The sequence below is a fragment of the Microcebus murinus genome, chromosome 8 (assembly GCF_040939455.1).
Source record: "Microcebus murinus isolate Inina chromosome 8, M.murinus_Inina_mat1.0, whole genome shotgun sequence".
NCBI classification, from domain to species: domain Eukaryota; kingdom Metazoa; phylum Chordata; class Mammalia; order Primates; family Cheirogaleidae; genus Microcebus; species Microcebus murinus.
This window is the reverse complement of record NC_134111.1, coordinates 82211281-82239253: the sequence shown is the minus strand read 5'-3', so window position 1 is coordinate 82239253 and position 27973 is coordinate 82211281. Positions and strand designations below refer to the sequence as shown.

Below are 27973 nucleotides of genomic sequence, written 5' to 3'. Positions count from 1 at the left end.
TTGAATTGTTTCTATGGCCCATATTCCTAAGATATTATTCAAAGTTACCTTGAGTATGAAATCTTAATGTGTTTACTTTTCATCTGGCATATATAAATATGCATATATAAATATCTACTGATATGAGGCTTAAAATCTACTGATATGAGGCTTAAAATCTTTCATCCTCTAAAGAGGATAAGATTAAAAGGCAAATAATTGATAAAGAATTGATTACCAAACTCTTCTTAAAAGGTAATTCCTCTCCAATTCTTTATAACATGATTGTTATTTGGACTTATAACAACTTTTTTCCAAATAATGCCAAATTTCATCCAATGCATTAAAATTCAAAGTGCCCTGAGAAATAAAACTCAAAACAATGTCAACTTAAAGATTATTCTCATATAACTTAAGAATAAGGTTAACTATATAAATTTAATGGTTCGTGCTATTAATACAATACTGATAAAGGAACTTTGCCCATCCTAGATTCTTAAAAATAAGTAAACTATACCCCCTCCAGTTGAGACATTTTAGATCAGGGGTCCTCAAACTTTTTTAACAGGGGGCCAGTTCACTGTCCCTCAGACTGTTGGAGGGCCGGACTATAGTTTTAAAAAAACCATGAACAAATTCCTATGCACACTGCACATATCTTATTTCGAAGTAAAAAAACAAACGGGCAAAAACACCCGCATGTGGCCCGCGGGCGGTAGTTTGAGGACGCCTGTTCTAGATAGTCATCCCTGGTACTACCTTGACTCCATCAGACTCCAAATATTTCCTAAGTCCCAGTTCATCCAGTGCAGCAGTGTCAGGGGCTCCACCATTTCCAATAATAGGGTTGGCCATTGTGAGAATCTGTCCCTTGTACGCAGGGTCAGTAATAGCTTCAGGGTACCTGGGTAAACATGCCAAAAAATCACCAACCAAAAAGTGTCTATAACTACAAAACTATAATCTATATACATGCTCTGAATTATTTAACCCTTGAAAATTGAGAAGAATATGAGGTTAAAATCCAACAAGCACGTCTTAAGATTTTAACAAACCTAGGAAAATGTTATGAAAATATAGAAGCCTAAAGTATTTTTGAAATCAACTTTATGGAGTTAGTCTTTCATGGAAATTAAATGATATGCCTGATATGAAAAAATGGCTTTTAAGTAATAAGGTATAGTCTCCCATAATTTTATTCCCTCAATTTCTTTAAATTTTTAAATTCTTTAAAAATTGTTTATAGGGTCTTAGGTTTTTTTAAATATTGCAGCTCTATTTAAAGTTAGCAGATACTCTGAAGATTGCCTTAGCCTACCAGATATTCATGTGCCCAACTCATATTTACTGTTGAGGGATGTCAGTTTCACTAACATATTAACTGTTAAAAATTGAAAAGTATTTTTAGATACTGGAGCAGCACAATTGTGGCAGTCATAGTTATGTGGGTATGTGTGTTTATTAAAATTCATTGAACATTTAAATAAGAGAGTTAATTTATATGAAAGAATAACTCAATAAAGTTGATTTTAAAAATAGTTTTAGAAAGAAGTATATAAGTTTGGGAGTTATTACCACCTTAGAAAAAATTCATCTTACAACACTTGACCTTAAGCATTTCTGAATTCTAAATTAAAAGATGCCAAATAACTCTTTTAAAGAACTGATATGGAATTAGGGAGGAATGCAAGAGGGCTATATCTTAAAGTGTGGGCAAGAGGGGAAAAATAAAAATATTATATGTGTGTGTGTGTATATATATGTGTGTGTGTGTATATATATATATATTTCTTATCCTTAATTATAAGAAACAGTATTCCTATAAATACCAGGAGGTATCTGCACCTTTTCCATACACTGGAATACATTGTAATTGAGGAGTTTTTTTCCTGCCCTCTTCCATTTTGACTTTCTGCAGAATGAGTTAAACCAAATCTTTTTTATGGACTACTACTAAAAGTGAATTTAGATGCTAAGGGGGACAGAATTGACAACCTTGAAACCAAACACGTTCAGCTCAGGCAGTAGTGACCATAAATTCTTCGACCCCATCCAAACTGACTCCTACCAGAACTAACTTTGTCTACAGAATATTTAAGTCTTTCAGCGCCACGATACCTGGGGCAATTCAAGTGCTGTGGTATTTATCCACAGCCTCCGTCAGCTAATTTCTCAGATGTCTCTCACCTGTCAGGAACTGATAATTTTTTAACCAAGAGCTGCACACAATATAAATGCATTTCTTGAAGATAAAGAAAACAAAATGAACCCTTTAATTATCAACCACTTTACTGAGTGAGCCATGCAATGAATGAAAGCGGCATTTCTCAATGGAAAATAGGGTCTGTGGACTAATCTTATAAATGAATGCCCTTTTTTACATCAAAAAAAAATCTTTAATTAATTTGATTTTACTCCCTTTCTTCTTTCTCTTCATGAAAGAACTGGCCATTCCCTTTAAACATATGCTTACAATACTCTCTACTAAATGAATAAATACAGCTTGTCCTAGAGAACTGCAGTGTTGGAAGCAAATTAATCCATCAGGTCCTGTTTGACTTTTGTGATGTGACAAGATTTATTACCCGTAATCTATCACAGAGAAGAAAACTCTAGTGCCCTCCATCATTCTGATCTATATTAAACAGTTGTTTGTTGGCAGGTATATTAACACAGCTAGTAATTAGTGCTGTCGAAAAGCTTAAATAATTGCCTGGTGAAGAAAAACTTTGCAAACGGGCTTCATACACTGTAATTTAATGTTCTCACCAGTGGAACTATTTTTAAAAACATCTAATATTCTTCATTTCACACAGAGAGGCAAGAGTTTAGGGAACAACGTACATTAATAATATAAAGGAAGTTTGGTTGATCAATACCTTCAATATCAGTTAACCCAACACCCATTTTCTCTAAGAGTCTACCTTAAATTTCCCTAAAGAATTTATCAAATATTTCATAGAAGATTAGTAGGATTGAATCACTATTGGAAACCTCTTGAAACAATCTAGTCGTGTGTTTTTAAGGCATATAATTTTTTAAATCCCCAGCTGTAAATTACCATCTAATCCAGCCCTCTCACTTTTTATATGGGGAAACCAAAACTCAGAAAGAGTAAGTGATGTTCTCAATGTTACATAATCAGTTATCATTAGGATTGAGACAAGAACTTCAGTCTCCTGGTTCTCAGATAAACAAACATTTGTTGACTAGGCAAGACCAGCCACATGATTTCTATAGCAACTCTCATCTTTGTTGCCGTACATCTGTTAGCAGATCTTAAACACTAGGTTGGGCCACATTTGATAATTATTAAAAATATTAAAGTCCTGCACCTGATCCCTTATTTTGATGTGGTGATTTCAACTTCCCACCATGAGTAAGATTGTCCAGTTATTTCTCTACATAAAGGAAGAATAAAGCCTTGGAATAAAAGCATTACTCACCCTCCCAGGCCAGTGTTAAAAACCACTTCACCAGCAACAGAGGATGGGTGGCCAAAGGAGTAACCTTTCATCTTAGTTCCATCTTCCAGGACAATGTGTGCTGTCTGTGCCTAAAGAAACAATTGCATGAATCTTAGCAGAATACAAAATACAAGACACACACAAAAATTCCAAAGGTAAAATATACAAACATATTAAATAAATGATCAGTATATTTAATGAAAAAAACTGCCCATATTTGGAGTTGATCTCCTGTCACTTATCACTTTTCTTCGAATATACAATTCCTGTCACTGGCAAGTGTTTTGTTTTGCTTGAAAGAGGAACTAAAGCATGCAGATACACTGTTTAAGCTTACTTGTGGAGTTGTTGACTAGCCAGAAATACTTCAATTTAGCTGCATAACAAAGTGTCTATCATTTTCCCCCTTAATATTCCCAAGCTTTGTTTAAGAATAGCTTTAAGGAAAGTTCATGAGTTTGCAAAAACATTACGAATTGTACCATACAGCTCATCATCACTCTGAGGTTTAGAGCTAGGAGGAATCTTCAAGATTATCTATCAAATTGTTGTTGTAAGGGCTGCCCTGGCCACACTAGCTTTATGGTCATGAAGAAGCTGAAACTCTATTAATACTGATATAAAAGTAAGTACTGTGGAACACTCTAAAAGTATATTGTATTTTTCTTTTTATAAGAGTTGATTATATCCATGTCTGTTTCCTTCTTGAGACTACAGGCAGTCTGAATTTGACTACTTTGCCATATTAAGTTTCGAACCAACTTCTGCAAAATTCTTGGCTAAGAAGAGGGACAATTAGAGGATGTTATCTAAGAAGCAGATCATCCACTCCTTATAAATACTCTGAATTCTATTGTTGAAACAATTGAAATCTAACTCTCAATTTCCATAGAATTCAGGAGAAATGTGTTTAACCTTACCTTGAGAGGCAAAATTTCGACTCTATAAGAAACTCTATAGGACAAACTAATTCGAAAATGGTTAAAAAAAAACTATAAAGAAAAACATCTCTACAATAATTAAGTAAAATTGAATAATAAATTGATTTGATTATATTTGGTATAATATTTTTTAGGATTGATGATGGTATTGTGGAAGGAACATAGATGAAATAAGTTTCACCAAGAGTAGAACTTGTTGAAGTAAGGGCGATCATTGTACCATGTTTTCTGTAAGGTTAAAGTGCAATTATTAGAGACAGAAACATACTAATCCTCTACATTGTTTTCCTTACAGTTTTAGGACTGAGGCCACAGTGTCTAATCCTATTGTATCTTGCCCCCCACGCAACCATATCTTGCACACATACCCATATCAACGTTTTGTAAGCAGCAGGAACTTAACAAATGATTTCTAGACCATGCTCCTCTAGCTTTATGACATGCCCTCAACTTTTTAAGTATTAAAATGAAAAAAAGCCCATTATTTTTCTATGATAATTTTCTCTGTAGAAATAAAATGGCTCTTTTAGATCCAAAATACCCAAATTTCTTGCCATGAGAACTATTGTTCTTCAATATAAAATAGTGCTTTGATTATCTTTAGACAAATATGCTATGTTCCTAATTCTTGTTTACAGTATGTGTGAATACATATTAATTTACATTTACACACAAAACTATTTTAGTGTTTTTATTAAAATTGATAGGATATATTTAATATTTTTTTCTCAACAGTTAATTTTAAGAGTTTTGTTTAAATCAAAAGTACAACATAAATTTCAAATAAATACTTCTGAGAAAGACTGAACAAAGTACTGTACTGCACATTTTATGTGTTTGTGTTTGTGCAAGTGTAAGAGCATGTGTGTGTGTATGTGTGTATGTGTGTATCCATGGACAGGGTTAACTGAAGACTTTTGTCCTTTACCAAATTGTCTCTGGGATAAAGTTTTATCTATAGCCTTGGAAACAGTGTTTGACATCCTAAGCTTGATACTTTAAATAGCTGTGGTTTGTCTTCACAGCCACTAACTTTAAAAAAGATTTTGGAATGACTCCACACAAAGGAAACCACAATAATTTATTTATTTATCACGAGTGATGACAAGACTTCTACAGTACAGGTGGGCTTCACACACAAGCTTGAATTCTGCTTCTGTGTTCAAGGACTCAACTTTTCATGTTCCTTCTGACAATGTGCTATTCTGGTTCTACATTTGGTTTTAATTTGTCAAATATTTTTTATCTAATTATAGCTCAAGACAGAGGTGGATAATTTGGGAAGAGTGATAATGTTCAGTGTATTTCCAAAGATTATTATGAGCTATTCAAATGTCTCTGGTGATGAGTCTCAGTGGGAACATGTTTAGTGGGGAAACTCCCCCAGGTAACTCTGACATGTTTCCCCAGGTGAAACTCCTTGGTCCAAGTAATAAAAATTCACTGTCAAAAAAATATTTTCTACTGGAAAGATTATTTTCTATTCTTGAGGAAGTCATGGGTAACCTACATGCTTTCACAAAAGGAAAAATGAAAACTTTTTAAAAAATCATATGTAACATTGATGCAAACTAAAATAAGTGTACTTAGTTGGCAAAACTTAGGTATGAACTGAACATTTCAATTGCTCTCCTATACACCAGTATATCTACCCTACTCTGAGCCATGCCTGCCTAAAATATCACCTGTGCGTATATTTTCCTTTTGCTTTTCTCTATCTTCTCACCTGAGAATTTCAAATTGTCTGATCTCTGAGTTAGACACTATCTAATTATCTTAAAGAAAGGTAAAAATTAACATAAGCAAATCCAGCTCCTGTTAGGCTGTTTCTATAATTTTGTTTGGTATTTTTCTTCCTCTTTCTATGGGACTAGTTTTCTACTTTGCTTTCTGACTTCTAAAGATATATTTGAAGAGACATTTACTATTGCCTGAAATAGTCCCTGAGATTGTGTTCGATATGTCTTTTTGCTCCTTTAATTATATTTTTGGTTCTTTTGGCAGTTTTTATAGATTTTCCAATCCTCTTTCCTACTACACATTATGTAGTTACAAGGCGTCTGTTTATTGCCTGTAGTACTCTTCATATTCCTCTTAACTACACTGGCCTCTGATGAGTTTGAAATGATGAGTGCCAATTGACCTATCAGTGAATTGATGGCGGAACTCTGAACAAAGAGCTATTATTTGGAATCCCTTCTTCTAGCTAGCAGTTCCCCAAGTGCTATTTCATTCCAAAGAATCCAAAAGAAATCACCTTGTTACCATCATAAGATATTTCAGTAGCCTCAGTCCTAGTGAAGAGAGGTGCATGGTCTAGGAATTAGATTATAACATTAAATTATAATTTAAGTGCCTCCAGCAAGAGCACTTTGGTACTTTGAAAGCTGAAAGTACAAAGGAAACCTTAATGAAGAGAAGTATGAACACTTGTAGAATGTCAGGAAAAGTAACAAAAAGAATATATAAATGTGAATTTGATAAAATAAAAGACCTTACCATGACACAAATCCCTATGTGTTTAATAAAAATATGTATGTCAATAGAACCATTTAGACATTCAAGTCACAAACATCACTGAGCTCCTACCATGTGTCAAGCACCTTTCCAGGCTTTGGAGACACATGAATGAATGTCCCTAAGTTCCTTCATTTTGTAAAAGGGTTAGATACGTGCATAGGTTGTAAAAGAGAAAACTTCAAGGACACTATTGCTGAAGCATCACTGAAACTCCTGAAAATTGAAAGATAAATAAAATGTTGCCCTTTCTTTTGGGAGATTTATCTTTAATAAAAGAATTTGCCCTTTCTTTTCCATCCATGCTTAAGCAATAAAAAAAGTAAAAATTTCCAATGAAGAAACTTGTCAAATTTTGAATTTAAAGGCCAAAATTTAAAGATTGCTTCATCTTTGTTCAAATATCACTTTCTTGACAAGGCCCACCTTGATCCATTGTTTAAAATTACAATATTCCCCTCAGCCCCCATCTCCTTGGTGTGTTCTTTCTTCATAGCACTCCTTGCTTTCTGCCACACCATCTGGTGTCTTATTTGTTATCTGCCACAACCCACTAGAAAGTGAACTTTCATGTGGGAAGAGTATTGAGTCTGTTTCATTCACCACTATGCCTCCAACCCACGTCAGTCCCTAGCACAGAGTAAACAATCAGTTAAGCCTTGTTCACACTTTAGTGAAATTAGTCAGAGAATCTACTGTTTAGCAGAGTACTGTTAAATGATTAAATAATGAAGTTGGGAAAAGAGTAAAAGTTACAGCAGAGAAAAATATAAGCACATGTTCTCCTACCCCATTCACATCCTCCCCATTATTTCAATACTGAAAATATTAAACATTCACTTTTTTCATATTACACTTAATATAATTTTTACTTTTAACCATGTTTCAAATTTTTAATTCATTTGTCTTATTTTTTTTGTTTTTGAGACAGAGTCTCACTTTGTTGCCTAGGCTAGAGTGCTGTGGCATCAGCCTAGCTCACAGCAACCTCAAACTCCTGAGCTCAAGCAATCCTTCTGCCTCAGCCTCTCGAGTAGCTGGGACTACAGGCAAGCACCACCATGCCTGGCTAATTTTTTGTATATATTTTTAGTTGGTCGATTAATTTCTTTCTATCCTTAGTAGAGATGGGGTCTCGCTCTTGCTCAGGTTGTTTTCGAACTCCTGACCTTGAGTGATCTACCCACCCCGGCCTCCCAGAGTGCTAGGATTATAGGCATGAGCCACTGTGCCCAGCCCATTTGTCTTATTTTTTTTATTGAATTATTTTTTTAAAATGTAGCTATCTAATTCATTATTTTTCCAGTAGTGGTTAGTCTTTACAAACATTAAGTTCCTTGGAATTTCAGTCTCTCTCCATTTAGCATCTTTTTCTAGCATCTCCTGAACATAACAACTTTCAAGTCATATCTGGTCCTAAAGACTAGATAATAAAGTAACTAAAATAATACTCCAATTAAAAATATTTCCACTTTATCACATAGTATCTAACAATTAATAATAATGACAAAAAATAGTCTCACATTGGCTTCTAGCATTAACTGCACATTACATGCAATTGTGCTACTGCCCAAGAGAAAATCCCCATCATCACTTACTATCGCCTCCTAATTGTTCCATTTGTCTCCAATCTCTCCCTGCTTCTACCCATCCTATTTAGTGCAGGTAAAGCTATATTTCTTAAACATTTATTGAATGACACTAATCCTCAAATTCCTGCATTAGTATTCAAGGTCCCCTCATCTGGCCCATTCTCTATACATAATACATTAAACTCCCCACCTCTCGTTGTCAGTTTTTTGTGAATAAATATGTTCCTTGTTGCCTGTTTTCATACTGATTATTCTTCCTAATGCCTATGATATGTCCTCAAAGACCCCTCAAGCCAGAATTCATCACTGATTTGCCTGTGCCCCCACCGCATTCAGTGCATTCTGTATTACCTCGTGTTTTAATTGCTTAAGGTATTCATCTACCCTACTGGCCTGTGACTTCTCGAACAGAAAGCCAATTACCTAATTCAACTTCATGTCCCCACAGAAATAGCCCACTGTTGTTCACACAGTGATGTGGTCATTACGTACTTGGTGAATGCACAGAAATATGGTTTAGTATGCGATGCTAGGATGTTACAATGCTGACACTGTGGTATAACAACATAATTCTTTGATGTCCACTGGCTTCTGGTTGTTTTTCACCTTCTCCTCTTGGAAGCAAAGACAAATATTCTACATATACATAGTTCATGCTAAAAGATAGAAGATGAAAGTGAAGAATGAGTTGATTGAGGCTGGGTGACAACTATTGCCTAGCAAGTACCCTCAGGCTTTCACATACCAACCAGTGTCACACAGGTAATGTCTCCAGAAAAAATAGTCTAGAAGATGATTTCTAAATTCCATTCTTTAGATTTCCTCATTCCTTGTTTCTATTATTAATATTAATAATCATCTATGTTATCTAGAAGTCTAATTCTCCATGACTAGGGAAAAGAAACCAAACTGGATTCAGTATACATAACCCAATCATTCTCTTTTCTCTTTTTACTTGTCATCTAAAATACTTGCCAACTTTTACTGTATGTCAGTAATAAATTTGTTTTAATTTTCTGATGTGGTCTCAGTACTTACAATATTACATTTCTTACCAAATTCCTAAATATTTTATAACTAATAATTAGTCTGTTTTTCCCCTTCCAAAAAAACTGAGGCTGTTATATTTTTATTGTTACTATTATTTAGGTTTATGTATAATGATGGTATGTTCTTGTCATTCAATAAATACTGGTATAATTAATTTTGAAAATAGTAACTAAAGATAATATATAGTTCAATTTTTCCCTGGTAAAAGCTTATATATTAAAGCACCACCTTAAAAAACTGAAATAATGCTTTTTTTGAGAAAAAGTAAAACATTAACATTTCTTAAGCCTATCTTACAGATATTGAATGACCTGTTACTATCCTAATTCTACCTTGTGGCATTACTTTATTGAGAACCTATTAGAATGTAAATCAGATTGCATATGTAGTTACCTATGTTTATTAAAGTCTATATGCAGTTTATACAAATAAATTGAGTGTTTGGATTTGAATAATAAATTTCTACTGTTTTAGAAAAGGCAAATACCTCAAATAGATTTATAAAGCTTTATTGGAAAAATAGGATTTGGGAACACCTTGTGTCATCCTGATTTCCTCCCTACGACATCCTTAATAATAGTTACCACGCATGTGCTAGGCACTGCCTCTAAAGCCATTAAGGAATTTTTTCATCCAATCCTCACAAAAAACAATGAGGTAGGAATGTTAAGATCTCCATATTACACTTGAACTAACTGAGCCTTAGAGAAGTAAAGCTCATTCCACTAGCAATTGGAGGAGCAGCGGTTTCTAAACCCAGTCAGTCTTGACTTATATATTACCTCTTTTTCTTTTTCTAAGCTTGCTTTTATTTCTGCTTTCCAATTTTTTTAAGTGGGGACAAAAAGCAATTCAATCATGAATTCTACTTAAATTTATTTATAAGAACTTTAATTTGAAATTGCGGTGGATAAGCCACCACAGACCCAGGTCAACCAAGAATTATCTATTTATAAATCTGTAAATTGTCAGAATGAAATGTCAAGCCATTAATTATATTCTAAAATCTGAGGAGAACCAGCAGGTTTTGAGAACTATTCACACTGATTGCAAGCCTTTTAGTTCTCAAATTCTCAAGACCAGTTAGGACAATAGATGCTATGACACATAAGGAGATCCACCTCCCAGCCTGGCTCCAGGAAGAACTTGCTGCCCTGCTGTGAGGAGTGAGGTCAGTGGACTTTCTTCTGCTGTCGGTTCCTTCAGGAACCATCTCAGATGCAGAGAGCTGCCTTGCCCATGGTCTTCCTGAGTATCCCACACTTGGTGACTGAGCCAGGCAGGGATACCAAAACCCAGGCCCAGTGCAGGAAACTCTGATAGACAAGAGCTTCCTATCAGGTTGTCCAAGCCTTTATCAAACCTGTACCACAGTTTACTTCTCTGCCCAATCCTACTTCTGGAAGCTTCACTGAAGTTGATCCATAATAAACATCATGCTTCTGGAACACCATCTCAGTGTCTGTTATCAAAGAACCTAACTCATAATAGGCATTACAACCAAGTCAGTCAAGGTCCTTAGGCCAAAGCTAATGTTCCTTCTAAGTTGCCAAGTGTTTAAGAGTGGAGGCCACATGTGGACATTCACCTTATTTAGGCCACTAAGCACATGTTCAGCCTGAAACTGCCTAAAATAAAATCCATACACACATACACACACACACACACACACACACACACACACACACACACACACACGGGGGTGGGGGTGGGGGTGGGGTGGGGGATTTCTATACTTTCTAAAAATCTCATGATTGACCTTGAACCAATGTTTAAATTGTATCTACAATTAATAACATTATCTCCACCTCTTCAGAATTATGTTTATATGTTTCTCTTCTCCCATCCAAGTAGTTATGTTTGTAAAACATATAAACCAGCTCCAAAAAAATAAGCTAATAATTGCAGCCAATATGGATATCAAGAGAAATACATTGAAACTAGTTTCTACTCACAGTTGGACATTTTTCAAACTGGGACATGCAGATATTGTGAATCTAGGACCCAGTCAGGTTACAAAATAAGTAGTCAAAATATGTGTTCCCTTGTTACTTTACATGATTTTAAAGATTGAAATTAGTAGTCTTTATGACCTAGTAATATTAAATGTTACTTTTATCTGCAAATTTATAGAAGGAACATCCATAATACTATAGATTCTTTCCATATACAATATTTACATGGATTAAAACTGGATTTTTCTATATATGTATAATTAAACCATTTATACTCTCTTACTTTATAATTTTAATACTCCTTTCTCTAAATTAAACTGAATTACAAAAATATCTATATGATCCTCATATTACTTTTAAAATGCACATTCCTAACTGACTTTATTTTTTTAATATTTGTAAAACCTGGTAATTCTTTCACTAATTGTAAGTAATTTCTGATGAAAATACATTTTTTAAGAGGGGCTTACATACAAATAGAAAGTCTAATAAATTTGCCATAGTTTTCTGTTGGTTTGTCTATTGTAGACATTGGTATTATTTCACCATGTGATAAAATATTTTATTTTTCTAATGACATTACAAAATAGGATACTGCAAGATCTGACATTTCTCCAAACATCTCATCTCTTTAGAGCTAAGGCTTTTAATTTCTCCTTAAAATTAAAATTCATTTTAAACCTACATTTATGGGTCTATTTTCATTTCCTAGTAAGGTGATAGATTAGCTTTATGGGAACACAGATAAATGAATGAAATTTTTTGTACTTTAATACTCTCAGTTTGAGACCAAGTTTGAAAGGGTAGACATATCAAATCATTTTCCAGGATAAGAACAATGAAACTATTAGTGGGAGTCACACAGCTACATTCCCCTTTAAAAAGCTCTGAAAAATGTGTCCCTGGTGCTATGCAATACTGACTTAGAGGGCTTACTCTTAGGAAATAACAGTCAAAATTCAAACATAATTTATCATTTAATCTATAAAAGGTTTTGAAACAGCCTAACGTTTATTATTAGGAGTTTCCTTCATATTCAGTATTATATTATTGAAAATCATCTCGTTCATGTCATGTTCCATAACCCAGCATCATTCTCAACTAATTTCGAGAATATTGATGCTAGTTTGAACCAGTTTTCTTTAGGTCCTTTATTTCAGGACTGGAAACATGTCAAAATGAGACTTTTCTTGTAGTCTTAAATTGCATTAAACTTTTGCATATGTGGAGCTTATAGGACTGTATGAGAAATGAACAAATTGAAAACTGAAACACAGCATGTTTTGTTTCAAACACATGGCAATATTTTGGTTGAAGTGAAAGAAATATGTCAACTGTACACAGCATTGCCCTTAAGTGTCCTATTTGTGGAATTGCTGACAGCCATATAAAGCAGACACCCTCACTGATCCTTTGATTTAAACTACCCATTCTCAAAATGCAACAAAAAAAGGAAAGGAAAAATCAAATTTGTGTTGAATTGAGATAAAGTTCAGTATATAAATGACTCTTGAGTCAAGAATAAAATAACAGCAGAAGAAACTATTCAGAACTATCTGAAGCTGGGTTAAATAGCAACTGTGGCTTCAAATATATAAGCACAATAACAAAACATTGAATTAAAAAGATCCACAGGGTGTTTGAAACCTAATTAAAATTCTAACCAGATTTGCCAACATATATTTCATCTTGTGCACAAAAGTAGACACGTGTCCTTGCGTGAACTGCAGCACTGACACATCTGTGAAATGGGAAGAATGGCAGTGTTTCTTCTCCCAGGTAGGAAAATTCACCAGTAAAATGTGCTGGATATAAAGCCTCAGACTAATTCAGCAATAAATTCCATACAAGTTTTGGAGAAAATAAAACCATTATAGAGACAATAATCCCCTCAAGCTAGTAATGAAAATAAAAATGATTTACTCTGGGAATCTGAATGTATTGCTATTGAATCATTTATCTATGTAAATTATTTGCATATCAGGACAAGTGGAGGTCCCACATGTTTATTTCCACTTTCACTAATGCCTAAAGCTATATAATATATTTGATTTCTGGCTTACCTGATGTTTCTTAGCTATTAGTTCACCTCAGTACTCATCTTCTTAAGAAATAAATCTGGACTAAGCTTTGGAAAGTAGGAAGACTAAAAGCCAGAATTTATTTCAGATAATTATTGTATATATAATATGGTAAAAAGCTAAAACCATAAAGTGTTCTTTATTTGTAAATGAAATCTTATTTTTCATTCTTGGAGTTATACTATTAAAATATGGATATTTAAAATTCAGAATTACAACACAATTTGTCTTTAAAATATTTAATGAGATTTCTCTGCAGTTATAAGGCCTCACACTTTAAGATTTTGAAGTACCGTAACAGCAGTAATCAATTAAGACTTACAACATTCTAAGTTAATAGACTTTCATCATCCTAAGTTAATATTAAGTCAGCAGCATTTGGTTAAACATAAGCCAACATAGAGAGGGAAAAAAAATCACAAGGTTAATTTACTTGAATACTTCTATGTTTTGGACATTTATAAGCAAAAGATTCAGATTCATGAGAAATTTTTATTCTATTATGTTTCTTATTATAAATAAAATATAGCATTTATAAAAATTCAATTATAAAATATGTTCATAAAGTGTAGGTTTATTAATAAGCACTTACTGAGCATCTGCTATGTGGCAAGTTGTTCTGAATCTGGGAGGGATGTACAATATTGTAAGTTAACTTTTAGTTCATAGTAACAAATTAATATGGTCTTATATTTAGTTCTACATTATAGAAGAAACTTATTCAGTAAAATTCTATAATGAAGTAGCAATCTTAATGATTCCTTTAAAAGAACTTCACATTATTCAATTAACCTCCCTATGAAATTTAAAAGATCAATGTATGGCATTTAATAAGTCAAAAGAAAAACAAGAAAATAGAATAGCCTTAAAAATATTTTTATGAGAAAAATGAATTCATTTAGACCACATGAAGAAAAGCAAGTCTAAGCTAAAGATCACTAGGGCTGAGGAGCCTAATGCCAAGTTGGACCCCGGCCCATGCAGCTTTCTTCAGGCCTCAGTCATTGGCAAACCCCAGGAAATACTAGTCAGATCAAGGCAGTCAGTATAGCACAGCAAACTCCTCCTGAATCCCTGAAGTGAGCTCTGCCATGACCACTGCATAAGAGATGCTGAAAACTCTCTATGGTATCCCTCATTCTTTGAACAAGTCGGAAATATGAAGATATGTCTAATGGAGACATAAGGGCAGAGGAACATTCTCCATTTCCACAGCAGTAAGACCTAAATTTACCTCTAGAGCATCGGAAAGTCTGGCTAAGTATAGGCAGATTGGGAATTGAGGGAGAGGGCAGCATAGATCAAAACTAGTGCTGGTCTCTTGGCAATTTCTTTAGCCAAAATTCTTAGCTTCTGACCCAGGGCTGGGACTAGGGTAAGGGGAGCGAGGCACCTAGGGCACAACACTGAGGGAGACACACCATGAGCCAACAGAGAGAGCCTCCTTACATTCTGCACTCCAGGTAACTCACTCACTTCACCCTAGTCCAGGCCATTTGACCTATAGCTTTTTCAAGGGTTTTATGTCAAGAAATGTCAATGCACTGTGGATGACAAACAAATGAGCCTATGTTTTATTAAAAGGATGATATAAAAAGTGGAGAACATAAACAAAAATGTTCAAAAGAGAGGCCACCTCCCAATTAGACAAATATTGTGCACCAAAAATATGTAAAGTGGTCCATCATCCAAACTCATTCTGTAATAGCTAATTTGGTACTGGAACATGATTTACCATTTCAAAAACTTAAATTACCAAGGATGAAATCCAACCCTAAAATGTATCTATAGGTACTCAAAGTCTAACAAAATAGTTATTCTTAAAATAAGTATGCGGTAACCCTATTCCTACTCCTACCTAACATGTACAAAGAGGCTTCAATATAATAATGAATTCTATTTCTTGTAAATGTCTTCAAAGCTACTACAATATAACTAAATGATTCTAATTATAGGAGATTTTGTAGTTGCTTATTTCTAATCAAATGACAATAGCTCCTCAAGATTGAGCTAAATAGATACTCCTGTGTTGAAATCAGAATATAAAATCTTACAAAATGAAAGCCTTTCAAAAGAAATAATGATTCCTGGGGCTCATTCATATTTGAAGTCCCAGAGAAGACACTTGGGCTGTTAGGTTCTTGGCTTAATTATAACAGAGGCCATCATTTTTAAAAATGAATGGATTAATATTAGAAACAGTGCTTATTGCACACTTTTCTATTCATAGAGAACTTAACCTTTTCAATTTAATACTTTTGATTTCCAAATTCATTTGCAAGTAAAAATAAAGTTATTTAGTCTTGGTGATTTTCCAAGACTTATGAACTCAGAATTTTTATATCTGTAAGTTCTTAAAGTCTGACATGATCAATTTATTATCCACTTGTTTCTATTTATTATTCTTTCTGTATACTCCTATGGTAGAGCTTCCATAATAATTAATTAATTAAATAGAATATTATAGTACATATCCTGCCTTTTAGAATTAAATTTGCCATACTTATAAAAAGATTATTTGTTTCATGGTACTTGAGTTTGATTCATTATAATAAATATCTTCTTAGAGATAGGCTTAATACAAAGGCAGAGGTGAAAGAATCATTATAAATACGTGAGAATTCTTATCAAATATCTTCTCATTGTAATAATTTGTAGTCTGTGGAAAACATGAGGACTCCCTGACCTAACCCTCTACTAAATCTTTCTACTAAAATATATATAATAGGAATTTGTTTTAAACTATCCAGCTTTTGCTTTAAAGTGTTTATATGTTTTTAAGCACCGATCATGTATGATGATTATATAATTCTTTAAGTAAATCAGTAATCATTTCCACACTACAGATGACAAAATTTAGGTTTGGAGAATATGTGACTAGACCAAGGTCAGAGCATTTAGAAATGCATAACAGGGGTTAGAAACCAGATCTTTTTATTCCCCAGCCAGAGTCTTTTCCACTATACTGTTACAACTGGCTGAATGTAATTATGAGCACTGAACATTTTCAATACTAATAGAAAAAGATGATGGTTTTTAAAACTTTCACATTTTATGGTTGTTGATCATTTATACCCTTGGTATCAACTTCCTTTAAAAGTAGAGCACTTTGAAATTCTTTCCTCTTTCCCGTAAGTGAAATGTAACTGTGTCTATTGGCAAGGTACACTCTTTAAATATTAGCTACAAACAAATATGCAAGGAAGCCACAAAAAAAAAAAGTACAAATGCATCACTGCTGTCATCAAACCCACCCTCTCTGTCTTTTGTCAAAGAGAGAGGAAAAGGGACATCCAAAGACTTTGAAAAAACAACCTGATTTACAGGGCAATATAAATAAATGTATTTCTAAGAGAGCTGAATTTTAAAAGTAAAGGCAGGAAGAAAAGTAGATAGAGGACTACTTCAAAATAAGTGAATAATAACATAAGTCCCCTTGGAATGCTCTATAGAATTTTAATTCGCTATTGTGAAGTTCAAGAACTATTTTTTGTGCGTGGCATTCCTCCAAGACTCTGGCCAATAATGATGGAGTGTGAGTAATGGCTTTTACACCATAAAATGATGGCTTATTCCTCCTACAAATTTGTCATCCTTAGCTGTGCACTGTGGCAGACCCTTGAAACAGATCTGTCACCATGAGCTAAAAGAACTGCTTTCATAGTGGTCTGTCCACATAATTAGACCATTTTGTTGTGGTTGTGTAGTATTGAGCACTTATTGTGATCTTGGAGAACTGGCTTCTAATCTCAGTCATGTCTATGCCATTTTAAGTGGTCACTCAATTTCTCTGTTTCTGGTATCTGATGGAGACAAACTTATCCTTACCCACATACTTCAGTGAGAAGAAAAAGATATTCTGAGTGACTCAACTTTGAAGTATTAGAAAGCACATATAACCACAGGTGAAATTATTTTCACTACTGTTTTATTCTCTCTGAGCTGATACATGAGTACGTTTGAGGTACTACTGACACTAAACTAAAACCAAATATTCACTCTCAAAGTTTATATCTAGTTACTGTATCTTTGATGGTGGTTTAGAATGTTCTCCTTTCTGGCTCTTTTGCTATAATTAAACTGAATCCAAGAAAATGGTTTTTCCTGCTTATTTTTTAATTAAAAATGGTAGTTTTCTTAAACTCCTGTTAGAATTTTCTCCATGTGAAAGGGCTGAAGTCATTAACATGCCACTGATGCTATTGTATGTATTCTCTCCTTTTTCCTGGGAGCTTCAGACTCTCTCTCTTTCTTCCCTCCTCCTCTTCCCTCTTCTCTCCTCCCCTTGTGTCTCTGTGCTTCCATCTCTCTTCTTTTCTTTTTACTCCTGTTCCTTTCCCATGCTTATCCCTGGAGGCCACAAGAATATGTGCCATTGCTTAACCCTGCAGGTGTCAGGGCTAAAACCCCCTCTGAATTCTGCCTTGAGCAATCTAGGCAGTAGTTGTGGAAGCATCTGGAAGATTTTCAGTCAACACAGTGAACATACAAAATATAAGCAGAACACTCAAAACTCCTAGAGCCTATTTTTACTTCAACAGAGGTTTGGTTTTGTTTTTTTCTACTTCACATTTTACAGCTTTTACTACTAAAGAAACAGTATATACAAAGCTACTGTGATTACCTAAAGTTTATATTCACTAAAGATGATTTTTGTTGGCAAAGTTCCCATGGAGTACTTTCAGATTTCCCTGGCAATAAATGTCTTCATAAAGCCATAGGAAGGGACAGAGGTTCCCACAGGAATTTCATCATTCATTGACCGGGGCAGGAGAAGGGCGATTGATGTTCTTTTCTGGACTTGCCCCTTCGGTTATAGACACACTTGTAGGGACAGAATTATCAATTGCTATTTTCCTCAGTGTATTAATTTGCAGAGGAAAATAATAAATTTGGCCTTCTAAAAGAGCCGCTAAGAGGATAAAATGAAAAGCTAAACCAGTGTCTGCCTGATGACCTACAAATATCAAAATTATATATTTTCTAAATTTTTTAAAACAGTATTTTAAAAGAGAAAATTTTCCAGCGAGCCCTATTTACAGAATAGGGGCTTAACACACTATATGTTGTGATGTGGCTCGCACACATTTAAGCCACTCCATGTTTTGAACCCAAACTATCAGCAGAAGTGTCTGAGCACAGAAAGAATTATGATGGCTTTTAAAAATGTTTCTTTTCTAAGCAGTACATTTACATTTTACACGTTCACAGGAGTTGCGACCATTTTTTACATTAGATAAAAATTACTGTAATTTTATTCAGAGAAGATAAAAATGAGCATTGGTTGAATTAGTAGGCTCTAGAGTAAAGCAAATATTAATAAATTAGCACCTCAGAACTATGTCCAAACCTGTATTTGCTTTGCAAGGAAAGCCTTTGCTTCACAGCTAACCCACACCTCATGCGATTTTAACAGAAACAATGAATATGAGTGTTACCTTCACAGAAAGAAGTCTGATGCCAGGTCTTGAAAATTTCCATGGTTGGTGTGCAGTCACATTGGTAAAGCCAAAACCAGTCTTCAGTGTCCTCACCACTTTGCAGGCTGTCAAAATCCTCGTCATTTTGAAGATGATTTGTCACTAAGATTAGATGAAATTATATATATATATTTTACCAAGGATTTGTTATAAGCTTCTTAATTAATATGAAAGAAAGATGAGAGGTGCAGTCAGTGTTTAAGGCTGACTACACAGCGGTCTTTGAATTTCCATTCATTCTGCCATTAAATGTCCTCAGCCACAGCTCCTCCTTCCCTGAACCCCTCCTCCTGAGGTAATGTCCAGGCATGGTCCATGGACTTGTAATACAAATTGCAACACATCAAATACTACCTTCTCCTGCTGAAATAATGCTGGTGTTGTAGAAAACCTGTCATCTATCAAAGGAATTGCTTATGCAGCTCAATAGAATGACCTAGACATAGTGGACAACCTTAGGAATATCACTTACCTGAAAGAGCAGCAACTTTTTATTAATGCCAAGGATCAAAGGCTTTTACTTGGATTTACATGTTTTGCCTAATTTGCCTCAAACAAGGTTTTTGGATTTCCAAAGAAACCTGAACCCTCCCTCACCATTTTCTGCTTGGAAGAAGACAATGGAAACCACATATAGTCAAAAGGACATCAGAATAAACTTTCCTCTACAAATATGCAGTAAACCTATCTACATTATTTTGGGGGTTAATAGAGTAGCATGTTCTGGGTTCCAAATTTTAAACCAATCAATAATACCACGTAAAACACAACTGGAGGAAAGCGGTCTATTATATCCCTCTTATGTCTCTTAAATTTGTAAAAAGTACATGAAACAAAGGAAAACACTCATTTTAATATAAGAATTATTCCTAAATCAAGACTTATCTTAGTCATTAAAATATTACATATAAAATTTTCAAAACTTGAGCATTCATGCTTTAACCTGAGAAAAATTGATTCACTTCACCCTTCAATTACATGTTTAATTAAACAAAGGGTGACAACAGCTGGTGGAAGCTCTTAAGTCATGTGTCTATGCAGAACAGGAAGCACTGCAGCATTATATTCTGATACACTTACAAAGGGAGCCCAGGAGTAAAGGCAGTACAGACTCATTCCTAAGGTCCCCCATAACAGAAAAGATGACATAGAATGACAGAGATTGTAAATGTCACTGATTTAGAACCAGCGGTAGGAACAGGTTTTCTGTTTTTTAAGAGAAACAAAGTTTAAGCTAAATCTTCTGTCTTACTTAATATATCTGCGCATAATCATTCTCTGAGGTCAACTACTTCACGGTTCCTGGTAATAGAAAGCTAAAAACAAAATAGTCTCCTACTAGTATATAGAGATAATTAATAAAGGCTGGTAATATAGGTAAATAACAAATGCTATGGAAGTATGCCCAAATGCAATAGGAAAACAAATTAATGGGCATAAAAATAAATAAAGGATGATCAAGTTCCTTATGCATGTGTAGTAACGCTGAAGTATGGGATATGTTGGACACATTATACTGAAGAATGAAGTACATCAATCAGATGGAGGGGAAAAAAACCAGAAGGGATGGCATGAGCAACAACACAGAGGCATGAAATCATGGGGCATCTCAAAAAAAAAAAAAACAGCCTGGATATGAGCAGGCAGCATAACATGGCAGACTTTGTATGCCTTGCAATGGTTGGCCTTATCCATAAATAGTGTTCATGATAGTCATGAAGTATTTTGAACAAGAAATAAAGGTGAAATTTGTGTCAAAGAAAGATAATAGAAAATGAATTGAAGGAGGATGAAGCTGGCAAAAGGAAAACTCCCAAACTGAGGACTTAGAAAACTGAGGACTTAGAATTACTGCTTAGTGTGTTTTCTTTCCTTAATTACAAAAAAAAGTGACATATATTCATTATGGAAAAATTTTAAGATGCAAAATAAATTTAAATCAGTCACCGTCCCATTACCTAGAGGTGCCATGCAGTGAACATTGTAATATATTCCATTCTTTGTGTTTTAATTAAATATGACAATGGGAGTACTAAGCAGTCCAGAGCTTGACAAAGGAAAAGACTTCGTCACCATTTGTAACAGTTGACTGAAAAGCATGACGAAGTATACATGGTTTTCCAGAGAGACGTCAGCAACCCTCAGACAGAATTCTGCGACTCTAAAGTCCTAGAGAGAAACATGAACATCAGAGTTTCAACGGGCTTTCATCTTTATCAGTAAAGGGTCCTGACTGTAGGATAAGGTCCATGTTTTCAGTCATTAGAATGAAGAAAGAGGGGGCAGAAGATTTGGAAAATTTGGTTAATTATTCTGAATTAGAGATTTGGAAAATCCATCTGCTATGATTGCACAATCATCTTAGAGATTAGAAAGACCAATAAATAAAAGAGTGAGTAGTGTCAGATTTGAGTTTCAAGATAGACTGAAATCCACAACTGCATTAATGAGGGCGTTTACGTTAGGATAGATCAAAGGAGTGGGACTGTAAGAGTTGGTTGATAGAAAACATTAAAGTCAGACGTAAAAAAAAATTTTGTGGAAATACTACACGTTTATGAAAGACATTTTTTTCCAAAGCATTTTAAAAGAAAGTGTTTTTCAGTTTGAAATGATTTTTCCCCCGCACAGAAGCTCTCTGCACTGGAGTGAGCAGAGTGCGGGCAGGAGTGCATGCACACACCGGGGCTGGGGAAGTAAAAACACATTATTTGTGAGACAGGTCATTAGGGGTCCTCTAAATTTGTGTTGCTTACTCCGAAAAGCAAAATATTCGATATAGATTTAGCCCTCCTTTCTATTGATAAATTTACCATAGTTATCACTGTTTATAATGCTGGGCTATTTTCCTCCGTACAATCCCATGTAGAATATTAAAGACTTGACACTTCTCAGTTTTGATGGAGTAAGAAACATTCTAATACTTTTACATTTAATGCTGAGAAAATATTTGATTTCTTCCATAAATTGGAAATGCCTTGAATATGTATTAATATATATGTGTGTGTATATATGTAGAGTCTATGTGTGTGGGTGTGGTGTGTGTATGAATGATAGACATAGTTTGGAATAAATATAGAGACAGAGACAGAGAAAAGTATTCTTAACTAATATAATTATTTATCATTTTTTAAAAGAAATAGAAGCATTTAGCCTTCAAATCCCTCTAGTACTAATTTTATGAGTTTGTCATTGACATATCTGATATTCAAAATGCTAACATATAAAGTATTAACCTGTATTTATTTTTTATTTGATATTTAAAGAAATTTGTAAAATACAGAAAAATAGATAACCCACCCCACAAACATAAACTATGTTAATATTTTAGTGTATTATTTTCTTCTAGCATTTATCTCTATGTACAGATCAGTTTTGAAAACTGTCATTACTTGCATTGTGCTTTTGTGAGGTAATAATATGTAAAAAGTATATTTGATGTTATTACAAAGTTCCTTTTAAATCTAAATTGAAATGGCTGCAAACATTCCATTTTCATTGCTTCTATTGCTGCTACAATGTATATCAATATTGCCATTTTTGATCAATATTGACAAATTTCTTTCCAAGAAGGCACACTCATCTACATACCAATTACAATACATAAGTGTGCCATTCAATACATCCTCGCCGACATTAGATAGTATCTTTTCTTTGCACTAGGGCAGAAAATGGTATTTTGCTTTCATTTAAGTTTTAAATCACTGGTGAGGTTGAATACTTCCATATGTTTTATTAGTACTATTCTTCTTTTGTCAACTGCTGTCTACATCTTTTGTTCCTATTAATCCATTTGTATTAATAATCAAGAAAATCTCCTTTAAAGGAAACATAAAGCAACAATGATTGACAGCCTGTATATGTACTGATTTCAAGTATCCTCATCATTTGGGCAGTCCACTGACATAAGCAAGGAAGGCCTCCTACCAATTGAAAAAAATGAGAACAGCACATCCTGGAGAATAAAGGCCTTATGTTCTGGAATGAAGAAAAAATAATGGTGTTAAGTGATTCCTTCTTCAAAGGTACAGAGATTTTCAACTGTCCTCTTGAAGTATGTCATCCTAGGAAATGAATCAGAAACAACTCTGAGAAATTGATGCATCTATCAAAAAGTCTTTAATATAGCAAGCATGCAAGAGAAGCTTCTGGAAAAATGATTTAACAAATGGATTCGTATATGCTGGATTCCTGCCTGATCAGTGATGATTATTTAAGCAGGAACAAATAAAATTGTGTCAGATAAACATAAGAGGAAATAAAGAAGTTTAAAAATCAAAAAAGAACTGCCAATAATTCTATAAATTCTATTTTTGAAGAGGTAAGTTAAAGCAAGAAGCAAGGTATGACTGGAGAGAAAATAAATTCAGAATAAAAGAAGATGCAACAGCTCACTGAAGAAATTTCTACTGTTTTGTGATTGAGCAGGGATTCATGAAAATAGAATATAAAAGGCAGAAGTAATTAGGTTCTATTCTATGATTTTTATTAGCCTGAGTAACATAGCAAGGAACACTGTCACAAATAAGGATATAGACAAAGGCTATTCTTTGAGGGAAAATGGTCTGGGTTGTACCCATACATTATAAAAGGCACATATTTTATCCTATCATAGAAATTAGGACAAGCAGTAGAAGGATTCCTCAAATAAAGTTTGGCCAGGAAAAAGACTTGAAGTTGTTTGAAAACCTTTTCTAATATGTCAATGATTGATAATGACAGTCAACAGACAGCAGGTTGTTAGATGATGGTGTTTTTAAGTAACGAGATGTCTTTGGAAATCCAATCAAGTAAGACATGTTCATTAAGATCCAATTGGCATTTTGAGGAATAGAAAGTGAGGAACCAATTTTGATGAATGCCCTTATCAATCTAACATTTGATAACATAAAGGTTGAAACGATATAAAAGAAAGTGAAAAATGAAGCTGGAAAGGAGACCTTGTAAAATTGGTTTCACACATTACAACTCAAGGCACATGTGATTTATATCCTAGGATAGTAAAAAAAAATGCTATCATTTATAAGACCTTAAAGAGAAGAAATTAGTACTAGGAGCATGTATTTATAAGGAGTGAATTTTGCCATACTGCTTTTAAAATAGACATTACTAGCAGACCAAGTAGAAACGTTTGATGAAATCCACCTTAATTCAAGAGCATGGAGTATATATTCTAGACCAATATTAGGTGCATACCAATGTAAGACATCAGACTGAATTAGCCAGTGAATTAACCAAGCTTCTTGTGTGTTCGTGGGTGAGAAGAGGAGTGGGCAATACCTTAGAAAGTTGATTCAGAATTCACAGTGTCCTTGGAAAACTGGAGACAGTCAAACACAAAGTTCAAGCAAAGTGAGATCAAGAGTGAATTAATCCAAAAAGAGGAAGAAAAGCAAGCTGCAAATAAAAGTTATAGAAGATTGATTATATGGAAATGAACAAAAAACATATGTAACAACCATAAAGCATAGCAAGAGGCTCAAAGTTATTCATAGTAACCTGTAATTATAAAAGCCATATATAGAAAGTAGAATTTAGAGTAGAACTTAAGAAAAGAAACTCAAAGTTCATTAGAAAGTTAAATATTGACTAAATTAAAATTCTAAAAGTGGAATTTTGACCATGAGATGACTATTGAATTTAAAATCATGTCATGTGGCATTTTTGAGCAGTCTTTCACTTTTCTCAAAAGTCAAAAAAATAAAAAAGAGGAAATTTTTAAGTAATAAATAAGAGAGATCCTACAACAGAAGCTAAAACATTAGAATTTATAACCATAATATATTAGCATATCATCTATATTTATATAGGAAAATATATAGATATATACACTACTTGCTATTATGCCATCAAGTACAAATAGGTATTTTAAATAAATCTATTTTAATGGCTCCAATGATGATAATATAATCCTGTCTGGAAGTTGAGGTACTTAGCATTTGTTGATTTCCTGAGCTAGACATTGGCATGCCTTATTTGCTAATGTTTAAAGCAGTCCCTGAAAGTAGCTACTGCTATCCCTATTTTATTGATAATAGTGGTGAGTCTCAAAGAATTAAGTGGCATGTCCAGGATCACACAGCTAATAAATTGTAAAGCCGAGATCAGAACTCAACTCTTAGCCAATATCTATCCTCTTCCAGAAGGTCAGTTGTAAATGGGAAAAACAGAGTCAACAGCATGGAATGCTTTGGGAAGAGTAGGCTGGCCAAGATTCAACTTGATAGGAAGAATATATGAGTGTAGAAGTAGCAGAGGCTAGCTTTCTGATGCTCAGAAATATTTATAATATTCCTGAAAATGAGTAAAATGTAACAACTTCAGTAAAAATCAAACAATGAGAGAGAAGAAAGTAACCATGATTTCTCTGATTTATTATTATTTTTAAAATGGAAATAATATAAGAAAGGAGGGTGGTTAAATAAAAATAAAACTATCAATTTTTCAGTGATCTACCTAGCAGAAATAATTGGCCTGGGAGCCAAATTTCTAGCTGGCTAACTGATTGAGCTGAACTCACCTAAAATATCAAAGGATATTTTTTATATTTTTCTACCTTATATCCTATTGCTTGAAGTTGCTTATTCCAAAATCATAGAGTCTGGGTAATCTAATGTCATTAAATTTGTATGATTTTTCAGAAATAAAATCTAGAGTTGCTAAAAGGATAACCAATTCAGGAAGTATTTATTGAGTAGTTTCGATATATCAGACATTTTATATCTGGAAATAGGAGGTTTTTTTCTGCTGAAAGAGTCTTTGAAGGAAATCAGAGACCTATCAAGTGTATTGCCTAAATTCTCATCAAACAGACAATATAAAAATTATTTAGATAGTTTTATATAATTGGATGAAATCTTTAAAATTTTTCTTAAGTTCCTTTGTTTTATAGATATAAAAAAACAGATATCTAAGTGAGCCAAGGTCATTTCATTATTTTTGAGTTACTTAATACTAGGTCTAAAGCATTTAGTATCCATCAGTGTAGAAATTTAAGTTCTGAACAATTACTACATTTCAAATAGAAATAACTTGGTAAATGATGAAATAAGTAGTAAAGAAACTAACAATTACACAAATCAAACTCTACACTTAATCATGGCTGAAGCATTTTCTTAAAACTTGGTCTAAATATGCCTACATCATACATTTTTACAAAATAGAATGACTAAATCATTAGACAATCATTCATTCTAAATAGTAAAATACTTCTAAGAAAAAGTAAAAAAAAATATTCATCATCAGCCTCCTTTGCACAATAATAATCATTGCAACAAAACCATCTTTTAACATGCTGAACTGAACAAACATGCCTGATGGGCTTGTTTTCCTAGCTTTTGTCAAGAGTAAACACAAATGATTTTGCAAGATTCTAAAGAGCAACCCTGGAAATGGGGAGGGTGAGGGGAGTAACCCAGATTAGGTTCCAGGACAGTATTGGACTCTCTTTAAATTAAACACTTTTGAGGATCACAGATGTTGAGCAACATGTCTTGAAGTGACCGACTTCATGAAGTAAGAGGCAGCAGTTTACACTGGAATGACGTAGAGAATTTTTTGTTAACAAATCACCTACGCACATTCCTACTCCACCCCCTTTTATGGTATATTTGTTATATTGAATCTGATTTCTTCCATGCCCTCCTATTTTCAGGAGAATTTGGTCCGAGAAGATGTTTTCCACCCTCTTGGAAATAGGACCACTGCTTTTATAAACCTTAAGTTCCATCTTCCTAAAATTTTATTGCAATTCCCTATGAATGGACCACATAGCTATTTCTTCCTCCAGATTTATAGATTTCTGAGTTGAGTCACAGAGGGGCAGGAGTGCCTTTTCTTATTTTATAGAGGCTAAAATTTCTGGAGAAAACTGATGCACTGAAGAAAGGGAACAAAGAAGAACAAGGAGGACACAGAGAAGGGGAGGAAGAAGAAGAAGAAAGAGAAAGAAGCCAACCTCCTAATCTTTGAATTCTACAAACTACTAACAATTAGTCAAAAGTGCATCCTTGGATTTCAATTCCTGACAAGCCTTTGAGGGTTGAAGAATTAAATGTTTTATTCTGGTATTGTTTATTTGATGTCATTTATTTTTAACCTATATTTGCCCTCATCACAATCATTCTCAGCTGATAGGAAGAGGAAACTATGTAGTGTTGTTGCTAATTGATCTTGGATTAGGGAATTGACTAAGAGAACAGTTTGAAAACTTTGTGAACTGAAAAAGCAAAGTGCTGAGTATCAGAAAGTTGAAAACTATGCCAAGATTTCAAAAATTTGTATTTAAAAGTTAATTGACAGATTAGAAGTTGAGGTCAAGCAGTAATAATAAAAATCTCATGAAAAGACTGATTAAACACATTCTAAAATGTAAGATAAATGAGAGAAATAAAGTTGCACAATAGAAGTATTATTAGTACTATGTTAGTAACTCTGGATAGCACACCAATATGCAACTTGAAAAAAGAAAGGCTTTGCAGGTTAGAATATTTGTACTAAAAATGGCAATGGTGTTCTTCGAATCATTGGAGACCCTGACCCCAAAAATACACTTGTCCATAAATGTCTGTTTTTCTGTCATTAATTAAAATAATTAATTTGTACTTGATTAACTAATCAACATTTCTCTTATTATAACCCACATATATTTGAAACAAAGATATATGCAGAACTTTCAGAGACCAGAGCTATAATATAGGAACACAAAGGCCCAAAGGCACAAAGTGATAAAATATTGCCACTCCCAACAGAAACTAAGGCTTCTTTTAAAAATATACACAACTCTTCTTTTGCAAATAGAATTGTACATTCTCTAGGTAAATTCATTACTTTATTAGCCTTTAACAAACAAAAGACAAAAGTACTTTAAAAGACCTTTTAATAAGACACAATTTTTTCTTATTTTCCTATT

General features: G+C 33.8%; 1 protein-coding gene across 1 annotated transcript in view; it reads right to left on the bottom strand.

Annotated features, from left to right (window-relative positions):
* Positions 1–19299, bottom strand: part of CPS1 (carbamoyl-phosphate synthase 1) — a 114828-nt gene extending 95529 nt beyond the window's left edge. Inside the window, exons 1-3 of the mRNA XM_012751480.3 lie at positions 19021–19299; positions 3426–3535; positions 739–883 (exon numbers count right to left, since the gene is read on the bottom strand). Coding sequence (XP_012606934.2) covers positions 739–883; positions 3426–3535; positions 19021–19146 — 381 coding nt within the window. The 5' untranslated portion in view covers positions 19147–19299. The remainder of the gene's footprint in view (positions 1–738; positions 884–3425; positions 3536–19020) is intronic.
* Between the last annotated feature and the right edge of the window lie 8674 nt (positions 19300–27973).